Source organism: Monodelphis domestica, chromosome 7 (genome assembly GCF_027887165.1).
Source record: "Monodelphis domestica isolate mMonDom1 chromosome 7, mMonDom1.pri, whole genome shotgun sequence".
Classification (NCBI taxonomy): domain Eukaryota; kingdom Metazoa; phylum Chordata; class Mammalia; order Didelphimorphia; family Didelphidae; genus Monodelphis; species Monodelphis domestica.
The window spans coordinates 196,139,021-196,159,293 of NC_077233.1; the positions used below are offsets into that span (position 1 = coordinate 196,139,021).

Below are 20,273 nucleotides of genomic sequence, written 5' to 3' on the forward strand. Positions count from 1 at the left end.
TCACTTGGCTGCCTCTAGTTACATGATAGATGTTTCTTAAATGTTTGTTGAGATGTCACTTCCTTTCTCAAAAACCTCTTTAGTGGCATTCCTCATAGTTTATGTTATAAAATATAAAGTCCTGTTCTTGTTATTTAAAGGTCACCCAGCTATCTATCGCCTACCTTTCTAGACTCATTTCATATTCTTCACATTCACCGATCTTGTGTTCCAGGCAAATTGTGAGTTACCAGTTATTCCTCAAATTTAACACTCCATCTTCCTTCCTGTGCTTATATGCAGTACTGAAAAGCATTCCCTCCTTGTCTTTGCAAAGGGGAAAGGAAAGGAGAAGGGAATAAACATCTCCTGGTACAGAGTAGACTACTACTCTGTACCAGGAACTGTGCTAAATGCTTTCTTTTTTTAAAAAGCAAATATTATCTCATTTGATTTCAGCCTCTGTCTTCTTTCAAGACCCAGCTCATATGCTGCCATTGCATTTGTAAATCCTTTTCTGATCTCCGTAGTTGTTGATGTTTTTTTCCTCGGTAGTTTTCTTTGGACTATATTTATGTACGTGTTAAATATCCTCCCTCCAAGATAAACTTTTAAAAATCATTTATGGTTTCTTTTTTTTTCCTTTTCATCTCTAATATCCAACACTGTTAAATTAGAGTCCCTTCAACTGTTGCAAATTGCAGCCATAAATTTTGTATAAAGGATATATACCTTATGCACTGCAGTCCTTGTTCTGATCCTTCATGAATACTTCATGCAATACAACACAGTGAAATAAGATTGTCTGTCCCTCATTCTTACTAGATGACCAGTCAGCCCTCCCACATCCGTTTCTACTCATATATGGCTTTCATGACTTTCATGCTACTTCTCACTTGCAAGTCAGCATCTTAATACTGTGTTTCTGTCTCCTTTGGTACCACTCGTGATTATAATTTTTCCACGGTTGTGTGATTTTGCTATTTGTCAACATTGCATCATCAAGGGAGGATGATGGCTAAAGATGGCCTTTATAGTAGCACATAATAATTATTAAATTAAATTCTCATATATTGATTTTTGCATCATCTCCAAAGAAGTATAAAATAAAACATTCAGCTAGAAATTACCATTTTTCTTCTGTTTTGGCAACAGTTGCTCTGCTACCTTGAGAGGAGAGATAAAGTCTTCCTGTGGTCCTGCATTTAAATCTCTCCAAAACCCCTAAGCAGCTGGCCTGCCAACCAGACTCAGAATATTAATAGCAAATCTGTGACCTTCAGCCACTGATGCAGTTTTGCTAGATTCACATAGGCTGTTCAGTGGTCTGAGACTTGGGTTCCAGTCCTTGTCCCCTATTGACAACCTCTGGGGCCTTCTGCACAATTTCAAGTTAAGAGTTCACTAAACCCTACCTCTGAAAGAAGATTTTACCTATCTCATCTCATATTCCATAAGAATGTTCTGAGCAAAAGATTATGGAAAGCATTCTCTACTTCATAAAGAGAAAAAAGATGCCATGCAAATTAAAGGCATAATGCTGATTTAAAAATTCATTACACAACAATATCCAAACTACAAATGTAGTTTGTAGATTGTAGCTATGGTAGCCTAGGAGCTTAAAGGAACTTCAGAAATAATCTAGTTTGAATTTATTCATTTGATGAGGAAGAAACAATGGCAGACCTTATTGCACTCTTTCCCTGTCTTTTAGAATTGTTGAAAGCCTGCCTCCTGTATGAAAGTCTTTTTTGATTCCCCCTGGTTTTTCGTGTTATCTTTCTTCTCTTATAAATATCTGCTTATTCACAAAATATAGGACCCTCCCGCTGCTGGAGTGGACAAAATTTTTAGCTGTGCATTCTTAGAAGGCCAAAGACAGCATTACTATTTAGAATATCCTCAGAAATTGGGGTCTCTTTTTGTTTTTTTGTCTTTTTGACCCCAGCACCAAACACAATGATGTTTGTTGAATTGAAGTGAGCTATTTTCCCACTTAATCATTTCTACCTCAATTTTTGTAAATGCAAATGAAATAATGATAAATATACTCCATACGATAGTTTTGAGAAGTAAAGAATTTTAAAACATTTAATAGAGAACCTTTTTATTTAACCTTTTTATTTGGTTAATATTCTCATTTTGAAACTTTCATAATTAAATTGAATTCAAGTTGTGATTTATTTTTCCTCAAATATAGATCAAATCTGAACCATCTATTATTTTCAATTTTTGGTGCCTTATATCTTTACATAATCTATTTTTGGATATACTCCACCCAGTAAGCTTTCCTTTGAAACAAAGGAAAATTGTTAACCTAACCCTGGGTATGAGAGTATAAGCAACATCCTTTTACCCACAGTGCTGACCTTTCCCCTAGGGAAGGGAAAATTGGTTCTGATTGTTCAGAATGGTATTAGGTTTAACCATTTGTTGAATTGTCATGTTCAGGCTCAAAAATCTCCTTAGTCACAATCCTCATAGTTTATCTGATAAAAGACAAGCCTTAAATTTTCCAGGGCATTGTACCCCCTGAAACTCCCAGCAAACTATTATCAGGGAAATTCCTTAGCTCCTTTAGACCCTTGTGACTCCCAACCCCAAACACCTGACCTTGAAGATTACCCTCCTTGGATTGCCCCATTGAATGGAGATGAACCAAGAGACACACCTCATTCATTCAACCTCCAAATCACGGAACCATCCCCATGCCCTTGGGCTAACCTCCCCACCCCCCTTATTCCAGAGTCTTGTCCCCACTGCTATAGAAGAATATGCATAAATGCTTACTATTATTTGAGTAGGAATCCCAATGGGGTAGCAAAGCCTTTTGTGAACTTCTCCTTCCACTTCTGTGGCTTTCCAATGGATACCTCTGAATTATGTCCTTTCCTGGGCCCCAGTTCTGAGCAAGCTTTCTTGGCTGGCTTGGTATCAACCCACTTAGAACATTCTTCCCCTCCTTCCCCAAATAAAAAGAGAAATGGATGGCTGTCAATCTACTTGCTTTCTTGATAATTAAATGAAGCTTTTAGCTTTAGGCAAATGATCTCTGTGCTTCCTCTTTGGTTAAAAGTTTGGTTAACCCTGTTTGGGGCAAATTAATCCTCTGGATGACAAATTAATTTCAATTGCTCAGCTGGAAGCACTGGAATAATTAAAGGGCACCAGGATTTTATTGTGGAAGAGCCTGGGATTATAAATAGATTTCCAAAACGGGGACTGTTTATTTTACCTTTGGCCTCCTTGTTTTAGAATGTTACTGATTTTATGTGTGGTTTACTTAATTTGACTGGATGAAGTGGCAAAGAAGCTCTTGAGGTATCTTGCTGTTTGTTTTTTATTACAGTTTCAATAACTGACATTTTTCTAATACTTTGAGAATTGCAAAGTGCTTGTTATTGTGTGGTTCATTCGGTCCTCTCTACTGATAGAGGCTATTATTTTCTTCATTTTCCTGAAAAGGTGCCTATGCCTCTAAGCACAGATGAGTGGTCAGTTCACCCTGCTATCGCATTGTGAATCTACATTGATGGTCCTGACTATAGATTTGTACTTTTCCTCCAGTGTTTGTTTGGGAATTTTATTACCACAGTAGAAGAGCTAGCTCTGGAATAATAGTCATTCTAGTAAATGACTCTACACATTAATTAGTTGAGCAGATCTTTGAAAAATTATACTAATTTAAATACCATGACATTATTTTGTAAACAGAACACATTTTAATCAGAGATGAAGTGGGGAAATGAGACAGACTTTTTGTTTCTTTTCTAATTTAACTAGTTTCCTTCCCAGAACCCCACACTGATTCTCTCTCTCTCTGCCTGCTTTAAGAAAGTATGTGCTTTGGCTCGATTTTGAAGCCTGTGTTTCTATTACCATGGTGCTTTGAAAAATCTGAACAATGAAAAGCCTGCAGGCCTAAAACATGCTGGGGCTGGGGGTGGGAAGTCCTTATAGGAAATTCCCACAAAGTGCTTCTGGTCTTCTAAAAATGTTTTGTCTTGGAAAATCCACTGGGTAAGAGGGATTGAGGATTGGCTGCTTATTGGTGCTGAGAAGGGGGATGGTTGTAATTTTTTTCTATAAACAAACATACTGTTACCACTCTGTTTTCTGCTTCTATTTATTATGGATACAGATCTCCCTTTGTCAGTCTGATTCAGGCAAGTGTAAAAAAAATCTTAATTACTACCCTGAACTATTGGGTATTTGAGTTAGTGGAAACCGGGGAGTTAGTGTGGATGAAATAAATTGTCAACTCCTGTTTCCAAAACCTTTCTATTCCATTTGTTTTCCCAGAATTGCTAACTCAAAGTTTAGGGTCAACTTTTATTCTTACTCTGGCCATTACCATCTCAGCTGAATATGTCAATTTAACCAGGGAAATTGTTGAATATGTGCTTTGGGATGGGGTGGGGAACTAGAGTAGGGAGTTTGGAAACCTGGGTTCTGCTCCCTTTGGTTAGACCGCTACTTCCTAGCTGGGGTACCATGGGTAAATCATTGACTCTTTCTGAGATTTCTTTTTCTTGTCTGCTTTTGGAGGCAGAAGATCTTTGAGAGTGGAGGCACTTGTAGAAAAAGATAGAGAAGACAAGAACATCATTAAGGTTTTATTTACCAAAGGAATCACTTAACTGGTTTTTGGATGATAGAATTCAATGAGTATGTGTTGATAGGGTTATGAATTTTTAGTCTCAGTACTTGTAGTGTTATGCTTTCTGCCTAATTGGTTTTATTTATTCTCTAACAGGCTCCAGGCATGGAAGAGCTCATTTGGGAGCAGTACACTGTGACTCTGCAAAAGGTAAGCAAATGTTGAGGGAAGGGAAGAGGAAAGGAATAAGCATTTATTAAGTGCTTACTGTATTAATAAATATTTCACTTAATCTACACAACAACCCTTTGAGGGAGGCGATATTGTTCCAATTTTGAGAAAACTGAAACAGACCGAGAGATTCAGTGACTTGCCCAGGGTCACATAGCTAGTAAGTGTCTGAGACCAGTTTGAACTCAGGTTTTGATGCCAGATGACAACTATCCATTGTGTTGCTGTATTGGAATGTTGTTTTCAACCTATAATATTAACTTTATTCATGTGTACATATGACTTCAATACCAATAATAAAACATACTCATATTTAATGTTATGAAGAGTAGTCGTGCATTACAAGAACTTGCTAATGTAAAATTGCTATCAAGAAAACCACATACACAAGTTTCTAGCAAATAAATGAAACATGAAATTGAGGTTTGTTGGCCTGTTAACAACAGAATCTTATATTACGTAGAGAAACCCTTTAGTTTGTTTACCTGGCAAGTCACTGGGTAAAGCACAGTTTAAAAAAATGTTTTAATGGATACATAGGAAAGGAGGGTACTTGGAGAACCATACTCCACAATTTTTGATAAACCTAAAGATTCAAATTTGGGGGGCAAGAATTCACTATTCAACAAAAACCACTAGGAAAACGGGAAAGCATTCTGTAAGAAACTAGGTATAGACCAGTATCTCACATCATATAACAAGATAATAGTCAAAATAGGTTCATGATTTGGACATAAAGGGTCATAGTCTAAGCATATTAGGAGAGTATGGGAAAAAATTACCAATTATAACTATAGATAAGGGATGGTTTATGTCCAAAAAAGATGTATAGATGATCGCAAGGTAAAATGGATCATTTTGATTACATGATTAATAAAAGGATTAACATAAGCAAAATCAATATAGCCAAAATTAAAAGAAAAACAGGAAATTGAGAAACATTTTTTAGCCAGTTTCTCATATTTAGGGAACTGAGCCAAATTTATAAAAATAAGAGCCTTTTCCTACTTGACAAATGGTTAAGGGATGTGAATAGGCAGTTTTCAGAAGAAATCAAAGCTATCAATTGTCACATGAAAAAATACTTTAAACCAAAAATAGAGAAATGAAAATTAAAACAACACAGATTATCTTAACATGACAGAAAAAGAAAATAACAAAAGTTTGGAAGGGATGTGGGAAAATAAGCATACTGTTAGAGAGTTCTGAATGAATTGGTCCAACCATTCTAGAAAAAAAATTGGGGAACTATGCACAAAGGGCATGCTTGTGCATATCCTTTGACCCAGCAGGGCCACTACCTGATCAGTTTTTCAAAGAAATTAAAGAAAAAGGGAAATCACTATATGTAGCAGTTTTTAAAAAAATATTTGTTTATTGGAAATATCATATTACTTAGCTATTTGTTCATGTTATAATATACTTTAAAAAAAACCATTATCTTCCATCTGGAATCAATACTAAGGACTGGTTCTAAGGCAAAAGAGTGGTAAGGGCTATACAATTGGGATTAAGTGACTTTAGCCCAGGCTAAAAAGGTCTGAGGCAAAATTTGAACCCAGGACCTCCAATTTTTAGACCTGGCTCTCAATCCACTGTGTCATCTAGCTGCCTCTATAATATGCTTTCAAATACATGTATATTTTAATAGCTCTTTTTGTAGTGGTGAGGAATTGGAATTGGAGGGAATGCTCATCATTTGGGGAATGGCTGAACAAGTTATAGTATGATTGTGATGAAATACTATTGTACTATAAGAAATTATGGGGGGAATGGTTTCAGAAATAACTGGGAAGCCTTATATGAACTGATACAAAGTGAAGTGAACAGAACCCATATGATTCTACACAGTAATAACAAAATAATAAAGTAACAATGATCAACTGTGAAAGGCTTAGCTACTCTCATCAATACAATGATCTATAACAGTTTCAAAAGACGTGTTGAAAAATGCTTTCTACCTCTAGATAGAGAACCAGTGAACCCTAGTGTAGATGGAAGCATTTTTTCTTCACATTCTTTATTTTTCTTGCTTTTCCCCTTTCAAGTGGCTATAAAATGTTTTTAAGAACATCACATGTAAATAAGAACCATTGCTTGACCTCTCAATGGTTTGGAGAAGGGCTGGAGAAAGAGAAAATGTGGAACTCAGAATAAAAATATGAATGCCAAATAAATGCACTCAAAAAAAAATAGCTGAAAAAAAAAACCATGTAATTTGAGGGAGAAGGTGAATTATTAAAAGAGGACTTCCAAGAGGCAGCATAGGTCTAGTGTAGAGAGAATTGGCTTAGAATTCGGAAGACCTCTTTTTAGATTCCATCTCTGGCATATTGACTATGTGATTCTGAGCAAGTCACTTCATTCTTCAGTTCTCTGATGCAGCTCATTTGAAGATCTACATTGGCTGAAGGAGTTTCTTTCCTTAGAATTTCTCTATACCAAGACATTCTCATATTTTTGTTGTTGTTTTAAAAGATATTGAGGAGTTCTTTAGAGTTTTAATAATCATTCATTTTATTTTTCAATCATTTATTTTATTTAACCCCTACATTCTGTCTTCTAATCAATACTGCATATTAATTACAAGGCTGAAGAGTGGTGAGGATGGGGCAATGGGGCATCAAGTGACTTGCCCAGGGTCAAACAGTTAGCAAGTGTCAGAGGTCAAATTCGAACCTAGGACCTCTCATCTTTAGGCCTGGCTCTCAATCCACTGAGCCACCTAGCTGCCTGCCCCCAGTTTTAAAAATTATTGGTGACCCCAAAGAGCTTTGTTTTTGTGGGTTATATAAAAATCTACTATTTGAAGTGTTAAAATGAATAAAATATGAAATTGATTTATTCATTTATAAAGGACAGTAATATGTCCATTAAAACTTAACACAAGTAACTTTTATGAAAAGCAGTTTTTCAAAAATAAATTTAGTGTAAGAAGTGTTCAGTTGTTTTAAATATTTTTTGGAAGTCAAAGGTCTGGCTTAACAGAAGACAGCAGTATTCTTATCTGGTTCTGCATTCATTCTGTTATAATATTTTTTAATTGAAGTTTTCATATAAAGAAGATCTAGATATACAAATACACAGCTAGAAAATGAAGCACATTTTTAATAAAATGTTATTTAGGCAAATAATATTGATACTATTATGAAAATAGTTATGACCTTAAGTACTCCATGAAAGGATCTAGGGTTTCATGGACCCCATTTTGAGAACTGTTTGTGGACATCAAAGTAACCATAGATCAGCTCCAATGGAAATTTTCTGTTTTAGGCAAGGACAACTCAGTGCCTTTTCCTGTCTTACAAAAATAATGATATTCATGCTCAGTCACATCTTGCAACTTTTGCTAGTTTGGATCAATGTTCTGGTCTATATTAAAATTTTCCTCTCTTAGAATTTAGGAGATAGTCTCATAAATGAGGATTTTTTAACTTCTATTCCTGCCTACCAACCGTGGCATAACGTTTTGGCTTGTTGACCTTGGTAATTGGTTTTACCTTTATTCCTATGAGTGCTTATATTGAAATATGAACATTTTATATGGAGTGAATGTCTATTCACTTTTCTTTTTTTTTCCTAAAACCCTTATCTTCCATCTTGGAATCAATACTCTGTATTGGTCCCGAGGTAGAAGAGTGGTAAGAGCTAGGCAATGGAGGTTAAGTGATTTGCCCAGGTTCACACAGATGAGAAGTATCTGAGGCCAGATTTGAACCTAGGACCTCATGTCTCTAGGCCTGACTCTCAATCCACTGAGCTACCCAGCTGCCCCCTCTATTCACTTTTCTCATCAACTTTTTCCTCATTATAAAAGGATTCCAAAAGGGGATTTGGTATTGCTGTGTCTGGAGGTAGAGACAACCCCCACTTTGAAAATGGTGAAACATCAATTGTCATCTCAGATGTACTCTCAGGTGGGCCTGCAGATGGACTACTTCAGTAAGTGTGTTTGTTCTATTTTCCTCTATACTTTGTCTACAGATAAAGTTCTATTTTGATTAATTTTGATCTGGTATAGAACTATTTTAAATTAAATCTTTTTTGAATTTAAGGCCTAGGTTGTGGGAAAATGCACGAGCTTTACTAGCAATGAAATAAATAGCAATGAAAATAATTCAAGTTTTTATCCTATGACTTTTTTAAAAAGAAAAGATAAAGGTAAAAAGCTCAATTTTAGTGTGGTTATGGCATAATGGACACACAATCATTGCTCTTAGTATTGTAAATCTTTTTGACTCACACTTTAGAGAATAGACCTCATCTGTAAAATTATAGCTCTGTATTCAACTACCTGTAAGGTCCCTTCCTTCCTATAAGCCTGTGAAAATGTGTGAACTATAAAACTAGATATGTACTCTTGGGCCTATTGATTTTACTTTGGGTATTTATCACTATCACTACCCTCATCCAAGAAGTTAAATTTTTAGAGGGGTTAGAGTAATTTGTGTAAGGATGTTCACTTTGGGAGCCATCCAGCAGTCTCCCTGAGGGTGAGGACTCCATCTACATGTGACTATCCGGTCGAGTAAAGGAGATGAGAGACACTGTGCTCAGGCCCATGTGCGTAGATGTCACACAGTGTTCTGCCATAGCACAGAGGTTCATTTATTATATAGGCTGGTGATTACATACTTCTTTGGCACACAATCAATTTTCTACATATTTCTTTCCGTGGAACTTAACAACAAGATGCATAACCTAAGGAGATAGTCAATAAAACATTGTCGCTGTAGATGAATGACATAAACAGGATGATCTAGAGGTTAGTTCTCCCGACCTAGGAGAATCATTGTTACTTTTGGTCAGCTTTCACAATCAATCACAATTACTTAGAAGATGGGTAACAAAACATTTCATATCTAGGTACAAGGTTAGAAGGCAATTTAATGACAGACTAAATTTGGGATTTTCCTCAATTTACAAGTTCTGTTTTTCTTGTGTTACTTTAAAGCACCTAGCAGTATTTCCTGGTTCTGTACATCAACAAATTCATTGGAGTGTGATAACTGTAAGGAAAGATTTATTATAGTGCTCAGGCATTTGGCCAGTGTTTATTGTGGGGCCTCGAAAAGTACCTCTGTTTGAGTGAGAGAAAGGAGGAGTAATGGGCAATAATCTTTGGGCTTTAATTCTGTAAATTCAATCTTTTTGGCTAATAACCTAGGAGGATTAAAGTAAAATATATAAGATAGATATATCTATAAAGTAAGATGTATGTATATATATGTATATATATATACACACACACACACACACTTATAGGATCAATTTAATTGATTGATCCTATAAGTATTTGCTCTCATTATTTCTCCTGTTTTGGGGAGAACACAATAATCATAACAATTCTATTAGAGAAGTCACACGGAGGTGGGTTTTGTTAGCTCACGTGTGACCATGTCAGACAGTGTGGGCTTGATCGCTTCCTATATGTTCATATCATAGTGGGGAGGAAAGGAAACAACTCTTAATGGAAAATGCGTATCCTGTTCTATATTATCCAGACAGGACATCACTTAAATATTAGAAATAAAATGCATGTGTACTGTGTCAGTAAAGATATTTGAACCTTCAGGCGAAAATATGTGTGATTACAATTATCCAAAATAGATCCAAAGATAATTTGGAATGATGTAAAGTTTAGAGCAAAGGTTTTTAATCTCTTTTCTGTCATGAACCCCTTCTCAGAAAATTTTAAGTACATATATTGAATACTTGGTATAAAGGAAAGTATATACAGAGAGACAGACAAAAATGATGGACTTATTAGGTCAGTCACTGAATTTCTTAGTACTTAAGGAAAGACAATCAGTTGCAAAGAAGGTAGGGGGAATTTCCTCATTTTTGGAGTTGGGTAAACCAATAAAGTCACAGGTCCATTCCCTATTTTCCTGTATGAAAGGGGATTGAGAGTATGGATTGCAAAAGAAGTTTTCTGAACTCCCAGTTCCACATTGAGCAGATCTTAAATCAAAAGTCAGTATTGTCCCACATAGAGACAGTTGAACAGCAAATAGGCAGCCAAGAAGTCTGGTTTCATGAGATATGAAGAAGAGGTGAAAACAATAAAACTTTCCTTTTATTTTCATTTTCTTCCTGCTTTATCCTCATCAATTTCTCAAATTTCTTAGTCTCTTTGATTTAAAATATGCATTTCACATAGAGAACATCTATTGAAGTGACTAAGCTAAATTTCCTCTTGGGAATAAGCACTAAGAACGGTTTACTCTGAATGCCCATAAGCATTAGTTTATCCTTATTAAAAAATTGTGAGCAGTGTTTAATGGTTCTTAAGGTTTTCTCTGGTTAAAAGTTCTGCCTTTGGAGAATTTAGTTATGTTGATTATTTATTTATTTTAAAGATACTGTATTCTTCCAATTATTATATTATAATTTTCAACATGAGTTTTCTGACATAAAATCCAAATTATTGCCTTCCTCCTCTTGGAGATGCTAACTAAACCTTTTGATCTGGGTTATACATGTATGATCATGCAAAACATATGTCCATATTGGTCCTTGTAACAGAATACTTACATGAAACCAAAATCCCCAAATAAAACTGTAACTAAACAAATGTGAAAAATAGTCTGCTTGGATCTGCATTCCAACTTCAACAGTACTTTTTCTGGAGGTAGATAGCATCCTTTCTCATAAGTCTTTCACAATTGTCCTAGATCTTTGTATTGCTGAGAGTAGCTAAATTTTTCGTAGTTGATCATTGTACAAATATTGTTTTAACTGTGTACAATGTTCTCCTAGTTTTGCTTTTTTCATTACATCAATTCATTTAAGTCTTTTCAGCTTTTTCTAAAATTATGCTTCTCATTTTTTATTGAACAATACTATTCCATCACCATAATATACCACAATGTGTTTAGCTGTCTCCGGCTGATGGACATCCCCTCAATTTCCAGTTCTTTGCCACCACAAAAAGAGCTGCTAAAATATTTTTGTACAAGTAGATCCTTCCCCATCCCACCCTTCTTTTAAAAAAATCTCTTTGAAATACATACCTAGTGGTGATATTACTAGGTCAAAGGGTATGCACAATTTTATAGCCCTTTGGGCATAGTTCCAAATTGCCCTTCATAATGATTGGATTAGTTTACAACTCCATCACCAATGTATTGTTTTCCCAATTTTGCCACATCCTCTCCAACATTCATAATTTTCCTTTACTATCATATTGGTTGATCCATTAGGTGTGAGGTGGCATCTCATAGTTATTTTAATTTGCCTTTCTATCAAGAATGATTTAGAACTTTTTTTCCATATGATTATTGATAGCTTTGATTTCTTTTCCCCCAAAATTCCTTGTTCATATCCTTTTGACCACTTGTCAGTTTCTTATGTCCAGCCTGAAACCCAGGCTATTAGCACCATCTCCTGGATTTTTTTGACTAACAGTCTTCCTCTGGTTTTCCTGTACTATCCCACCAAAACGGCAGCAGGTTACAAGTTTTCTATACCCTCTACCTTTTCCATGTCATGTGATCCTAGTAAACCAACATTTATGTATTCATGTATTTAACAGGGAATTAATGACAAAGTATTATTCTTCTAAATTCTTCTAAAGAAGGGGAGGGCATTCAATAACAGTTAGAAGAGTGTGTTTTAGAAATTGTAAATATTCTTAGCGTATTACCTTAGACTTAAATACCTTAAATTGTTTTTCTTATTTCTTTTCTTACTTCTTAGCCTTGGCTCAGATCCAGTGTCTTTGTCATGGCTTTGGCTGGCCAGGCTACTTTGTCTTAGCCTTCTAGAGGCCTTTTGACATTGACAGTGATGGATAGGAGACTTTTGCAGATACTGTGAGGAAGGCACACACTGTTTCCCCATATACTGTAGCTCATTCATCTATGAAAGTTTCTGACCTACTTTTACTGCCTTCCTCTTAAAGACTCTTCCCAAAAGTATCCTATTGACTTCCTTTAGACCTTTTGGCCTTGTGCTTTTTCACCCTGGTCCTAAGGCTTTCTTAAACATTGTCCCTGAAAACTAACGTTTCTTGTACTTTTTCTTAACTCTTGTTTCTAGTTAATCTGCCTGAAATATATTTCATTAATTAGACCTTTTTGGCCAGCATGGCCCTTGATACTCAAATCACTGCTGACTACACCCTTAACTTGGTATTGAACTTTAAAGACATGGCCTGTATGGCACACAACTGACTGTGGGCATGCATTCTTACCCCAGACTTTCTAGAATTTAGCCTCTTTATGTTCCCCCTTGTTCCCCTCCTCAGTGAATGAATTGATAGATCCCCTGGAGCTAATCAATACTAGGAACCTTTTCTTGTTCTCATCTACCTATCCTACCACTTTAGCTATTTTAGAGGGAAGAATCACTGGCTTCCCCCACCCCACCCCTCAAGCCCCCATGAAAACTATAGACTATATTTTTTACCATATGCAAATGAAAACATTACCATGTCATGATAATTGGAGAAAGTATATCCAAAATTGTAATTTTTCTAAATTATTTCCAAAGGTTGTGGCTCTTCAAGTGGAGTTGTAATTTATTTCCTTTTAAGATAGTATGAATTAATATCAGTCATTAAATGTTTCAAAATTGCTTTATGGTTAGGATTGACTCAAATATTTAGGTCAGAAGTTTATCACAATGCATTTTATATTTTTGTTCTCTAGAGAAAACGACAGAGTGATTATGGTTAATGGCACCCCCATGGAGGATGTACCCCATTCATTTGCTGTTCAGCAGTTAAGAAAAAGTGGGAAGATAGCTGCTATTGTAAGTCATGGATTCACATTTGGTTTTGTTTTAGTAGCTTTTATTTTCCTATGCCCAGAAGAAAATTATTTCTTTTAACTATATGAAGGAATTATATAATTCTGAGTTCAATTGCTTTTGTGTTTTTAATGCTGGTTTTTATGGATGTATATGTGCTTTGCATTTGTGAGTAGACAGTAGTTTTTAATTAAAGAGAAGTTTTTTCTGCTGCCCCCACTCTCCCCCCACCCCCATTTCTCTCTTAAGCTTCTAAATTGCCAAAGCAAATCATTCTTGGTTCAGTAACAACCTATATTTTTTAGAGATAAAATAGATTATGAAACAGTTAGGGAATACTGTTAAGAGTCAAAATAATACAAGATAGAAAATTTTAAGGCATTTAAAAGGGGTTGTGTATAAGGGATTTAACATGACAAATTTTGATGGGAAAAAAATCAACTTACTTGAATAACAAAGCTTGATGGCACAGGTCCTATACCAAGAGTGGATTGGATATGTATGCTAATAATCAAAGGGACAGGTGTCATTTTAATTTTCTATAATTGTACTGAAGTTTATGTAAACCAATATATGACTCACAGTCCTTAATGCCCCCTCCTCCCATTCATGTTCCAATGGAACTTCCTTTGTATCTAAGGACTATAGTTAAATAAAATATATGAGAACAGTGATCATAACTGACAATAGAAGTCTGATTTTGCAGTTATAGTCATCTCTCTGCCAAAGATAAAGTTTATATTTAACTTTTTTCCTTCTGCATGGGTTTTTTGGTTCTTGCAACTGCCCAGCTTTTTCATGATAAGCAAATTTACACATAAGAAAGAAGTGAATTTAAGTATCACCAGTCTCTTTGGTGCATGATGCTGAAGTGGTAAAGAAATGTATCAAAGTTAACCTGTAGTATCAATTAGAAACAATTTTGAATAATTTAATAATTATAGATATAAACATCAAACATTTATCTTTAGTAGAATAGAAAGGCTTGAAGGAAAGGGATTTTCTATATTGTTAATTCTATATTTATTAGAAATAAATATAAGTAATATCTTATTTATTAGAAATAAGTGAATATTTGACAGTGATCTGTGTTTTTGAATTCTACTTTGAGTGGGAACAGATTCTAATGGGAATTATATGTTTATAATTATACTACATTTTCATTGCAAGTGTTTGTTTTAACAGGTTGTCAAGAGGCCCCGAAAAGTGCAGCTCGCTCCTCTAAGAGGGGACAGCTCTTCCATGGATCCAGATGAACGGGTTTTTCATGTAATGGATGATCGGGAAGAATTTGATGGCAGAAGTGCCCGCAGTGGATACAGTGAGAGAAGCTGGCATAGTGGCAATGGGGGACGTAGCCGTAGTTGGGAAAATAGCCCTGAAAGAAGACTTCCCCATGACCAACCTCGTGGCCGGGAAAGGAGCTATAGCCGGGAACGGAGCCGGGGCCGGAGTCTGGAGAGGGGTTTAGATCAGGACTATAGGAGAGACAGGAGTCAAGGCCGAAGCATTGATCGAGATGATGGTTATGACCGTGGCCATCGAAGGGATTACAGTCCATCTGTGGAGTATAGCCAGAGGCATTCAGCCAATGCTAGATATGAGATGAAGAGGAGCCAAAGTCGAGATCAACTCCATTCCCGAAGCCCCACTCCTGAGATGAGACGTCGGTCAGAGCAGCGTGACATAGAAAGACCCATTGATGTCCTTTTGACAAAAAGCAAATCAAATGAAGGTAGTGATGATTTAATATCTACTAACTTCTTCCAAAAGGTGATTAAAATGGTGTGTTTTTTGAGGCAAAAGTCCAAGGGCACTTTCCTTTTGAAAGGAAGAAGCTCTGTAAAGAGGTCAGAGGCTAGGGTCTAAAGAGAGAGAAAAAAGTCAATAGTTCAAGGAAAAATTATAGATTAATAGGTTTAGAACTGGAAAGGACTTATTATCTAGTCCAGTTCTCTTATTTTACAGTTGAGGATACTATGTATGCAGTAAGAAGGGGAGTTAGGATTTGACCGAAGGTCTTCTGAATGCAAATGCAATGAGTTTCCTATTGATTCAGCAACCAACAAATAAAGATAGCACAGATTTGTTGGGGGGAGAGGTCTTTTATTATTTGCCCCAGAGTAAGCTGGTTTGCTTTAGAAGCTACTGTAAAAGCTACAGAAGTCTTTTAAGTGGATGGATTTATCTTCTTTGTGTAAAAAGGAGTGGAAATTTAAGACTTCTACCATTCACACTTCTTTTGCTACTGTTCTTTCCAAAAGAAATCTCTTTTGACAGCTTATAGAGTCAAGGCCAGAGGGGAAATTTTGATACATACCCCAGCCCCATGTGTAATTAATTTTTGTATCCTAGAACTCCAATTCCCAGCATCCCATGTTCCTTCTCACATTACATGCTGACATAGGGAGGGTATAAATTTGGTGTAGCCCTGCCTCTCTCCCTCTTTTTCAGTGATCTCACGCTGTGGAGGGGAGCTGAGGCAAGAACCAGAACTTGCTCATATGGTTTTAATTGTGTTAGATAGTTAGGTGTTTTAACTTCTATTTCCTTGTTATTCCTTCTTCAAGTGATTATTAATAAACTCCATAAAAATATAATTCTTAGAGTATTGGATATTAATTTAAATCTTACACCCAAATACCTTCTTTTTATAGATAATCAAATACCTCTTCCCACCACTAATTATTTCCCCAGAGAAACTCCTCTCAAAACTCATAAGTAAAAGAAAAATAGCATCCAATACACAGTGATTCTGTTAATTGCCACCTGTGTTTAAAGGCATATCCAATTTATAAAGTTAGGTATGTCTACTCTAAAATCCACTAAGGCTGGTTTCTTTGTTTACAAGTATAACACAAAGATTATTTATTCACATGGATCAAAATGGCAACTTCTTGATTAATACTAAGGTACTCAGGAATTAGACTGATGTTGCTTTAAGTTAGCCTCTCACTGTCTTATGGGAGCCTCTACAACATAGTTTGTAGGGATATCGTGTTTGTTTCTGTGCCCCATTTTATCAGGGTTCACTTTGGCTTTGCAAGAAAAAAGTCAAGAATCCTCATCCTAACACACCAAGAAAAATGTGGCTTGATTTGTGCTTAAATCTAATTGGTGTTCAAAGAATACCTTATATCAGTTCTGGAATATTTGGTTGGGAAGAAGTGTGGATGTTTTGTTCCAAATAAAAGTGTGAAGGATCTAGTTATATAACCGTAAAATAGTCGACTGAGGGATTATGCAGGAATGTTATTTTCTGGGACTGAATTTAAGAGTGTCACATTACCAAGAACGAAAGCTAAGAATATTCTCTTTTCAGAAGGATCTTTTGTTAGGACTGTACTTGGAAAGTTCAATTTAGGGGAGTAGGTAAAGATTCTCTGAAGCTTTTAACTATTCACTATGGCAATCTACAGAGCAAGCACCCTTCTTTGCCCTGATAAATGAAAGATTCAAAAAAACTGTGAGAAAAGAAATAAGCTGACTCACTGTTATCTTAAGGACACTGTTCAGTGCTGACTTTTCTCCTGTGGGTTGTGCCAACAGATTAAATTTTACCTTACAGAACTTCCCACTTACACCTTACCCCAGTGAACCTAGAAAAAGGGTCCTTTTGCTATTTAGCATCAGTGATATCTCTTAAGATGCCCATTTATTTTTCCTGGTCTGTTCTGTCCTCATTCCATAGATAATGTTTCTTTTTCTTTCCCACATTTTAGCTATATCTGTTTGTGACTTAAGTACCTTTACTTTATGGTAAATATTTTATTGACTGACAGCTACTGAATTCTACCTCATTTTCCCTGAAAACCTATTTCTAACCCACAGGATAAGAATTGGAAAAGTCCTCAAAAGTCATCTAATCCTCTCCATATTTGAAGAATGGCCAGAAAGAGGTCATATAGCCTTCATTTAAAATTTTCCAGTAAAAGGGAACCCACTAACTTTGAAGTAACCTTCAGATTGAAGCAATTCTGAGGAATTGAGGCTATTCTACTTTGGGGCAATTTTTGTTGTTAAGAATTTTTCTTTAGACTTACTTTAATAAATCTGCCTCTTTGCCACTTCTAAACCACTCCCCTACTTTTTGGTTAATTAAACATTTATTCTTGTGGCACGAGCAATTATCTTAACCCCCTCCTTGTTCCTAGAAAGTTCTCCAAGAATCAATTTAGAGATGTTACCAGTTTGCATTAGTGGAGGGAGTTTACACATGAGGAGTACCCCACATTGATAAAGCCACCAATCTGAACTGGAAAAAATAAATTAGTTCTTTATTCTAGCTTGTTGGTTATCTTTTAGGATCTTGTCTTTTAGGATCCTGACTTTCTTATCCATGGTCCCTTCCTGCTTTCTCTCAAGTTAGTAAAACAAATAAATATGTCCTTACTCTATGCATTCACTTATAGCTAATGTAGCAGGAAGGAAAGGGAAGAGAAAAGGAATATATTGAGCACTAAATGAGTTTAAGAGCTTGTTTAGGAATCTTAACACCTGCAATAAAATTTCATTTCTATTAGAGTCTGGTAAAAATATGTACCTATTTTATCTCTGATTTAAAAAAAAAACCTACTAAGAATGAATCTTGGCCCTGCTGCTTATTTCAGACTTGATTTTGGACAATTCACTTTATTTCCTTGATCTCTGTTTTTTCTTCAACTATAATATCAGTGTCCTAACTTCCTTCTAGTTCAGAATTCTATGATCCTACTCTCTGATGCTTCATTGAATAATTATTGTGCTCCTGTCTTAAATTAGAAGAAAAAGGCAGTCATAGGGATGATAATTTTGCCTGAATATGAGAGATCCTTTTGACTAATGATGATGTTTGAAAAGCAGGGTTCCTCCTCTTAGGCTTCCTCATCAACACTTCATGTTTTAGGTACCATTAAAATCATATTGAATTTTTTATGATTAATAGACTAGGCACTGGGGGATACAATTGCCTTACAGGGTAGGAGGAGCTTGCATTCTACTAGAAGAAAAAGCATGTACCAAAAAATGGCATCTGGTAGTACCTTGATGGCATCATGTAGAAGTATCATACATTTGTCCCAGAGGCCATATGTAACTTGTGACAAGGATTGAATCAGATTAAAATATAATTGAGAAATATCTAATAAAATAAAAATTTTTAATTATTAAACTTAGATGGTATTCTAAGTATGTATAGGTTTAGTGATCTAATTTCTAACTGAATTCAATACTAATTTGGCAAAGTAGATAGAGTGCTTAAAAGACTTGAATTTAAATACTCTTCAGAGACTTATTAACTAAATGTCTCTGGGTAGGTTAGTCTTAGTTTCCTATTGTGTAAAGTGAGGCTAATAGCTACATCTGTCTCAGAAGGTTAAGAGAATTAAATGAGATGATACATATAAAGCATTTTTCAAAACCTAAAACAGTGATATACCAATCCCATGCCATGAAGTAGGGGAAAGGGAACCCTGGGAGGTGCAGGCCATGCTGGGGGATGTAGTTCCCTAGCATACAATTTTTCTTAAAGGTGCATTCCCCAGCACAGTTTCTTAAAGTACACATATGCAAAATATCACTTCAAAAACAGAGCCACTTTTCTGATTCTTTTACATTCTCTCTTGCTTTGAAGTTCAGAGACCTTACATTTTTCAGTAACTGTAACATGTTCAGTTGTAAGAGAGCAAAAATTAGATATGGTAATTTTAATATTGTATTCAGAATATGTTTTATTTTTTAATACAATAATGCTAATTTGAGGTAACATTGGGGGGATTTGAACATTAAAATAACATTTTAAAAGAGTATCAGAGCTTCAATTACAAAAAGGAGGACATTTAACATTTAAAAAACATTTGTAGCATTACTTAGTTGTGGAAGTAACATATTTCTGTAGTAATTCAGCAATCTTCAATATCAATTCAGAATCACTAACAAAAAAATTTGAAGAACCAAAATGCCTTTTTTTTCTATTTCCTCCATATACTTCTCTTTCTCTTTTACCCCAATTTATTAAGATAATTTTAGGGAATGGTGGTGGGATGCAAAGGAAAGGACTCATACAGAAGTGAGGCTTAACCAGTCTTGAAGGAAACCAGAGATTCCAGGCTTATTTAAGGAACAAAAGTTAAATTATTATAATACAACTTAACTTTGCATCTATTGAAATTCATCTCTGCAATTTGGCTTTTAAAATCATCACCCTGACATTTCAAATAAAAGAATTAAATTGTTTAGTATGTGAATTGAGTGTGTGATAAATAGTTTGCCTCTAAGAATCACTTTGGTCCTTAGTTTTAAGAGAATGATTTGCTATTCTGAGTATTTTGGAAGGGTTAAGTAATGGCTTTAAGGATGTGTTTTTACTCAATTATCTGAATTAATTCAGACTTTCTATAAACATAATGATAAATGTTTGCTCCCTAGAGTATGGTCTCCGACTTGGGAGTCAGATTTTCATAAAGGAAATGACTAGAACTGGTCTAGCAACTAAAGATGGCAATCTTCATGAAGGAGACATAATTCTCAAGGTGAGTATGGGTAGAAGATTGTGAAATGTGGAAAGGAAACTATACCTTCCTTATCCCCTGTTCTTCTTATCCACCCATCTTTCCCTATAAATATTACAGAAACAACTATATGCTGTCAGGACCCCTATATTTTGTGTTTATATTTCCTCTGTTAGAAGACAGTCATTCCTCTAATTCACTTGATTGTGTGACTATATATT

At 35.4% G+C, this 20,273-nt stretch overlaps 1 protein-coding gene across 6 annotated transcripts in view; it reads left to right on the plus strand.

Annotated features, from left to right (window-relative positions):
• The window catches only part of TJP2 (tight junction protein 2), a 155,976-nt gene that overhangs the window by 95,465 nt on the left and 40,238 nt on the right, over positions 1 to 20,273 (plus strand). For all 6 annotated transcript variants that reach the window (XM_056806235.1, XM_007498574.3, XM_007498575.3 and 3 more), the window contains 5 exons: positions 4,736 to 4,789; positions 8,628 to 8,752; positions 13,465 to 13,567; positions 14,750 to 15,299; positions 19,970 to 20,073. In XM_056806235.1, the coding sequence (XP_056662213.1) occupies positions 4,745 to 4,789; positions 8,628 to 8,752; positions 13,465 to 13,567; positions 14,750 to 15,299; positions 19,970 to 20,073 (927 nt within the window). In that variant the 5' untranslated portion in view covers positions 4,736 to 4,744. The remainder of the gene's footprint in view (positions 1 to 4,735; positions 4,790 to 8,627; positions 8,753 to 13,464; positions 13,568 to 14,749; positions 15,300 to 19,969; positions 20,074 to 20,273) is intronic.